General features: G+C 57.7%; 1 protein-coding gene across 3 annotated transcripts in view; it reads left to right on the top strand.

Moving 5' to 3' along the window:
- The first annotated feature begins 984 nt into the window (after nucleotides 1-984).
- The window catches only part of ATG4B (autophagy related 4B cysteine peptidase), a 13947-nt gene continuing 7607 nt past the window's right edge, over nucleotides 985-7324 (top strand). The window contains exons 1-6 of one of the 3 annotated variants that reach the window (XM_024758291.1): nucleotides 985-1214; nucleotides 3098-3199; nucleotides 3351-3422; nucleotides 4989-5087; nucleotides 5486-5587; nucleotides 6114-6186. In XM_024758291.1, the coding sequence (XP_024614059.1) occupies nucleotides 5027-5087; nucleotides 5486-5587; nucleotides 6114-6186 (236 nt within the window). In that variant the 5' untranslated portion in view covers nucleotides 985-1214; nucleotides 3098-3199; nucleotides 3351-3422; nucleotides 4989-5026. The other 2 variants (XM_024758451.1, XM_024758374.1) reach the window with 2 other exon arrangements.

The raw sequence follows: 7324 nt of genomic DNA, 5'->3' as shown, positions 1-7324 counted from the left end.
GCTGGCCGGACGCTCTGCCCGGTGCCCCGTGTGGCCCGGAGAGGGGAGCAGGGCCTGCGGGGTGTCCGCGGCTGGTTCAAGAGGCAGGTGTGACCCGCACCCAACAGGGGGCAGGCCTCGGGTAGTCCTGCCATCAGGAGGAGCAGGGAGGTGTGGGCCCAAGGGACTCGGGGACCACCTGCATTGTCACCTCCCGGCTGCACCTGAGCTGCCGGGCCCTGCGGCTGCCACCTTGCCCATTTTTTCCCTTCAGGTGCCTCACGCAGTGAGGACTCTAAAGGCTGAGACTGCACAGCCGTCATTCTGTTAGTTACAGCAGGAAGCTCGGTGATGTGTTCTAACTTAATAGGTAGGACACCTGTGTTCTAACTTAATAGGTAGGACACCTGTTACTACCTTCCCTCTGAAGTTGGCTTTGTTGCCTATAAAGTTGGCTCGTTACCCTGAGAGATGTGCCGGCTGTGCATGTGGTGTCTTTGGAGATGAAAAATCCCCTCCACGGCAGGGCGGCCGGCCGTTGTCACCTGGCTTTCAGAACGAGCCTTGTTTCCTTCTCTTCCTTATCTGCTTGTCTCCCTCGTGGTGGTAGTTTTCTCACTGTGGGAAGCTAGGTGTCTCAGGAGTGTCTCAACAGTCCTTTGATGTGTGCCGCGTCCCTCTGTCGCTCAGAGCCTCCAGCGTTTAGAAGGCATGTCTGCCTTCAGTTCAAGGCTGCAGTCTCCTGGGGTCTCGGTCCAGCAGGGTGAGAGGTACAGTCCCACAGCGCTGTCAGTTGAAATCAGGTCTTGTTTGCGTGCTTTTTTCTTGGAGTCATCTTCGTGGGTTTTGAGTGTGCGTATCGTTTAAGCCTCGAGGTCAGAGAAGGCTGTGCTTTCTGAAGATGTGGGGCGGCTTTCGAGGGGCAGCAGAGACACATGATGTTTTCAGCTCCTTGAAAAGGTAGAACTTTAACTCATCTCAACTCGGTTTTTATAATCACTTGCAGAAACAAGTAATCTTATGTAAAAAAGGGAAGAGAGAAACTTGGACATTAAATTATTTACCCCTGATCCCAAAGCGGCCTGGCTGACATCGTCTGGAGAGGTGTGGACAAGCAGACACATCAGAGAGAAAAGAATGTCTGGAAAGACATGTTCCCTGCCTTGCACCCAGCCCTCTGGGCAGCAGAGCTTGCTCTGGAAGCACAGGACTCCTCTGACCCTGTAGGATTTCAGGTGAAAAGAAAAAAGGCAGAGCTGGGTCTGGGTTCCCAACGTTCGAGAATTCTATTTTTTTTTTTCTTTTTGCAAGGGGGAGGATCCCTTTTTTTAAAAAAATTAATTAATTATTTTTGGCTGCGTCAGGTCTTAGTTGCGGTATGGGGAATCTTTTGTTGCAGCTCGCGGGCTCAGTAGTTGCAGTGCGCGGGCTTAGTTGCCCCGCGGCATATGGCATCTTAGTACCCCGATCAGGGATCGAACCTGCGTCCCCTGTATTGGAAGGCGTATTCTTAACCACTGGACACCAGGGAAGTCCCAGTTTGAGCATTCTTGAAGCGGTGAACACAGGGCCTTCTGTTGAAGCGGATTTGTTCGATCAGTGAGCGCTGCTATCCCAGCCCTGTGACTGTGAATTTGCTGTGCATCCAGTTAATCCTTTTGGATGTAGTAGAATTGCTTGTCTTCGTCCTTGATGTTAGTGACACCAGCTGACCTTGGAGCCTTTTGTCTGCCAGCCTCCTCGTGAGCCCCTCATGGGAAGGGTTTCAGGGACACTTCAGCGCTGCGCTGCCAGGGCATCCTGTTATATGTTCCGTCTTATGGGTGAGGGGCTTTCCACACCAAGAGGTTAAGTGCCTGCTCGGGAGCCTCCAGCCTGTGAAGGCCGGAGCTGGGAGGTTGTGGGATGTGGGCTGGCAGGGATGTGCGTGCAGCAGGACACTGTGAGGCCCTGAGACATCTGGGTGGGGTGCTGTGACCACCATGTGGAAAAGGATGAAGAAGAAACCACAGGTGCGGTGTGGCTTCATTTATGGATCTACACATACAGGCTTCTGGAAGGAGAGTCAGTGCTGGGCACGAAGCTGAGGGTGATTTTTTACATTTTGTAGTCTTCGGGGTTTTTTTTTTTTTTTTATAAATAGCATATGTCGTTTTTACCGAAAGGTAGGACTGTTGAAAAATAAACTCCGGTGTGGGGAAAACGCATTTAATATCTTTGATTTTCCAAAGAGTTGAGTGCAGGTGAAGGGTAAGAGAGCACTGTGGAGCTGGTGAAGCAGCAGCTGGGGAGATGGGGTACCCGGGACACACTGTGTGCCCCTCACCTCGCGGGCAGTGGCTGAGCTCTGTCGCCTCCGGGGCCGTGTGCAGAGGGAGGGTGTCCTCTGCCGGAGCTCCAGGGCGGTAGGGACACGGCCTCCCGAGCTTCTTTGTGGAAGCCACACAGAAGGGGGTGCTCACAGAGGAGGCGCTCAGGCCTTGGAGACACAGCAGGTGGACGCTGCTGCACACACGGCACCTCCTTAGGAAGTCGGGGTGCACCCCCCCAGGTTCCAGGCCTCGCGGCAGCTGGGGCCTTAGAGGGCTTTGCACTAGTTTCGGGAGGTCAGTGTCCCTCCCAGGAGTAGCGCTCTGCCCCTCTGCTGCTCACTGCATTACGGCTCCTAACCCAGAAGTCGGGATGGCCTGGGAGCCCTGGGACGGCCAGGAGAGCTTGCTCGACCTTCTGTGCCATCTGGGGCCGCCCTCATGTACAGAGATAAAGGTTTGGGCTCTTGTGTTTTTGTCTTTTTAGAGTTAAATCTAAACCAGTTAAGGGCTTAAATCAGGTGCCTTTTTTTCCCCTCCTTTCTGTGCCCTGGGCCTGGCCCCCAGCTGGTCTCTCATCCTTGGGTCTGCCAGACAGTGACTCTGTCTTGAATTTGAGAGGCTCAGGAAGTGGGTGCAGGGCCGCTGCCGGGTCGCGAGTGTTTGATTTCTCAGTGTAGTGGTGTGGCTGGTGCACTGAGATGCAGAATTCCACGTGGGCTCTTTGTACGGAGATGCTATAAATTATCTCTGATATTGTTTTATGAAATCATAGAACTGTCATCAGAGTGTGTCTTTGCTTTCCATAGCTACTCTGACCTACGACACTCTCCGATTTGCTGAGTTTGAAGATTTCCCCGAAACCTCGGAGCCTCTTTGGATCCTGGGTAGAAAGTACAGCATCTTCACAGGTACCAGCCCTGCCGGAGCCTGCTGTGCTCTGCGTGCTCAGTCTGCAGAAAGGACTGTTTGGTGGTGGTAGTTATCTGCTGTCTCTCTGTAACATGTGCCCTGGAAACTTACGGCTGTGTGTGCATGTTTCTTCTCTCGAACGCTCTCTAGAAAAGGACGAGATCTTGGCCGATGTGGCGTCGAGACTTTGGTTTACATACAGGAAGAACTTCCCGGCCATTGGTGAGTACTGTCTGTTACAACGTGGGATGAAGTGCATGTGATTCAAGAGGAAAACTTAGGTTTCTAGCTTTGACTTCAGTGTGTCAAGTACTTGTCACTTGGTGTCATCCTGAGGCAGCCCTAGTTAAATAAACCGGCCGAGGTCTTGCGCCTGGTGGTGGCAGAGCTGGATTCCAAACCCAGGGCCCCTGATTCTGCTGAGGCAGTGCTGTTTCTGACTGTAAGCCACACTCTATTACTGGGGCCTAAAATCCGGATAATGGGTCACGACCGGCATTGGAAACGTAGAGCAGGACAGGGCGGGAAGCGGTGTGGCACGTCACGGGCACGCCGCGGCCTGCTGCTCCCCGGGGGCTCGTGTGCCTGTGCGTCTGGTGGTGTCCGGGGTCGTAGCTGTACAGCGTGCTTCTTGCTGTTGTCCAGGATGTTGGGATGCCCTTGCTCCGTACCCGTTGCCTTTTCTAGTATCTCCCACACCTAGTTGTGGTGGGAGCTGAAGGTGGATGTGACGTGTTTCACGTGATATGAAAGCATGTTCCATTGAAGTGATTCTCCTCGCGGTACCCCTGGAGGTGGACAGATGGGGCCTGGCTCCGCGCCTGGCCTCTGCCAGTCGGAGAACCCCAGGCCGAGGTTTGGGACCAGGAGGCAGCCCTGCCTTGGCAGCCTGTCTCGATTGGTCCCACTGCTAGATGTGCTTCCATCCGTCCCCCAGAGCTCGACGTCTGGGAACACTGGAAGGTAGGGGGTGTGGTCATTATCACCAGGGTTAGTGTCTAGTGACAGGGCTTGTCAGACATGCTCGGGAAATGTTGGTTCATCCAGCAAAAGTTCTCCTTTCACCCCTACTTGGCCCTGGACTCAGGGGTGGGGTCGCCTGGCCTGTGAGGCTTACTGTGTGGTCAGGAGGACAGACACCTGACCTACAGCGTCCTGAACCCACAGGGGCAGGGCAGGCTGGAGGGCAGCCCTGTGTTTGGAAAAGCCATCGGGTGGAGCGTGGTGGTTTCCTGGCCGTGTGGTCTGTGTCGGCCTTGGCCGCGTGGAGCCGACCGTGTGGGGCGTGGGTGGGTGGCTGGGGCTGTTTCTGCACACCTGGCTCTGCCTCCCCAATCCCGCCGCTGCCCCGGGAGGCAGGCCTTGTCCCCTGCGCGTGTGTGTGGGAGGGGCTGCTGGAGGGGCGGGCAAAGGATGCAGCCCCCCCACGGTGGCCCGCGTGGTCTCAGCACTGTTTGCTGTCATCTTAGGGCCTGTCTCACGCGCACCTGGTACCGCGGTGCCCAGCGTCAGAGTCTCCCTGCGCCCTGGCCGGTGGACGGCGTTTTCCGCATTACTCATGAGGCTGAGCATCTTTCCATGTTTCCAGACATTCTTTTCTCTCTGTGACTTGTTCACGTCTTGGCCCATTTTGAGGGGGTTGTTAGGACGTTTCACTTCCCAGCAAATGCAGCCTTGGTGTGAGCAGGTTCACGTGGCATGTGTCGCCTGACGCGGAGGTGACCCGTGCGTGGGCTCCTGGCCTCGGTCTGACGGTGAGTGCCTCTCTCTCTCTGTCCTCCACGGCAGGGGGCACCGGCCCCACCTCGGACACGGGCTGGGGCTGCATGCTGCGGTGTGGACAGATGATCTTTGCCCAAGCCCTGGTGTGCCGGCACCTGGGCCGAGGTGAGTCAGCCTGGGGCGGCCACGTCCGCAGGAAGCCAGGAGGGTGGTGGGGCCAGGTCGGTGGGAGTGGGTCACCACGAGACGCTTTAGGATTTGGGATTTCCTTCAGCGACGACCCAGTGGTTCTCGTTGGTTAGAGAAAGGGGCTTTAAAGAAATGCTGATAAACGTTTGTCTTGTAGAAATTATTTTTAAACTACTGAGCCATTCTCTCCTTTCTGTATGGATTTGTCTTGATGTGTCGGCATCTGTGTATTTGAAATCCCGGAGAACTCGGTTCTTAAATTTAGAAAGGTTCACGAGAGGTTTGGATACCATGAGTGCCTTGAGTGCCTTAGAAAAACGAAACCTTCTTGCCTGTATTTTGGTGAAACTGAACTTCGTCTGTGTCTCCCGTAGACTGGAGGTGGACACGGCGGACGAGGCAGCCGGACAGCTACTTCAGCGTCCTGCACGCGTTCCTGGACAGGAAGGACAGCTGCTACTCCATCCACCAGATAGGTGGGGGGTGGCAGCGCGCCGGGCCCATGCCTCGGGACGCTGCGGCGTCGGGTCCCCGAGAGCTCTGGCGTGCTGTGAGGCGCAGGCCAGCAGGGTGGGGACGGCCCTGGGCCAGTGGTGAAGTGCTGTGAGGCGCCCCGTCTCTGGACACCAACTTGGTGGCCTTGGAGGCTGGTCCTCCCGGGCTCCGGCCGGCAGTCCGGGCGCTCCTGTGTCTTAATCCAGCTTCTGAGCGTCGTGTCTCCACCTGTAGACGGAGGTGCGGGTAGAGCCCTGAACTCGCTTGCCTGGGCCATGTCCCCAGTCCTGCTGCCCAGTGCAGGTCGGTGGGGAGGGGACATCTTGAGGAGGAGTCTGTCCCTTTGGGAGGACGCGTCCTGGTGCCAGTCAGGAGCTCGTGCCCAAGGCAGGCTTCCTGTGACGCGCGCCTCACGCCACACGTGCTGGGATCGGCCTCTGTGAGGCGCAGGGAGGGGTGTGGGGGTGGCGGGGCACGTGTGCCGCTGACCGGCTCTGTTTCCTGCAGCACAAATGGGAGTCGGCGAGGGCAAGTCCATCGGCCAGTGGTACGGGCCCAACACCGTCGCCCAGGTCCTCAAGTAGGTGCCGAGCACACTCCTGCCCTCCCTGCGGGGCGGCACGGGTGTCCAGGGTGCTCAGCCTTGCCTCAGTCTTTGCTGCTGAACGAAATAAGGGGTCTCGTCCTCTTTTCAGGACCCTCAGGAGGGTCCTCAGAGGTGACCGTGCCGGTGGTCTCGCGATTTGGGATTTCCGTTTCTAGTGAGGCTGAATGCCTTCATCCAGGTGCAGCCACTGGATCGGGCCTTTGCTCCTTGTGTGTCGCGTCCCCTCCTGTGCCATGGTGTCTGGTGGCCTGGGAAGTGGGAAGTGGTCGTGGGGTGACGGCACTCAGGCAGGCAGCCTGTGGCCGCCTTGGGCCTCTGCCTCTGCTCCCGCCCATCCCCTTGCCTTGAGACCGCTGTCTTCAGCCTTGGCTCCCCGCGCGTCCGCCTCGCGCCTCTGCCGCCTGCTCCCGCGCTGCAGGAGTCCCCGTGGGCGCCTCCCTTTGACCCTGGGCCCAGCGTGAGCCTCCTCACCTGCTGCTGGGGTCGGTTCCTGGGGTCTAGGACACTTGCTTCGCTTCCTGTCCAGCTTCCAGCTGATCCCCAAGCCCACTGTGTCTGTGTCTCCTTGCCCAGCCCCTGGGATTTCCAGCCCCCACTGCCCTGTAGCATCCTGGCCCAGCCCCGCTGCCCTGAAGCAGCCCGGTCGAGGTCACAGTCAGTTCCATCATCATGTCCCAAGGCCGAGTTTCAGCCCTGACTTACTCAGCTGTCTGCAGGCAGCCCCCGGTGTGGGTGCTTGCCGCGCTCCTTGGAAACCTGGGCTGCTCAGCCGTCCTCCTCTGTCCATCTGGTCGCTGGCACTGCTGAGCCTTGCGGGCTTGTCTCGCGCGTTTGGTCGCGGCTTTTCAGCTCCTGTTTGCGCACGCGCAGCTCCTGATTTGTCCCAACTCCAGACTCACAACCAGACACTTACTCGGCAGTGCCCCTCGGATGCCCAAGGGGCACGTTGACCTAATAGCCCAGACCCAGAGCTGGCCCTGCCCTCTGCTCCAGCGCAGCCCACTGCTCCTACAGGAACGCAGCACCACCCTTCCAGGGGCTCAGGCCAAAAGCTGGGGTCACACCAGACCCCTCTTCCCTTCAGCGCAGCCCACCCGCGTGTGCCCAAGCT

Source organism: Neophocaena asiaeorientalis, unplaced genomic scaffold, assembly GCF_003031525.2.
Source record: "Neophocaena asiaeorientalis asiaeorientalis breed wild unplaced genomic scaffold, Neophocaena_asiaeorientalis_V1.1 scaffold185, whole genome shotgun sequence".
In the NCBI taxonomy this organism is placed as follows: domain Eukaryota; kingdom Metazoa; phylum Chordata; class Mammalia; order Artiodactyla; family Phocoenidae; genus Neophocaena; species Neophocaena asiaeorientalis.
This window is presented reverse-complemented; position numbering and strand designations above follow the sequence as displayed.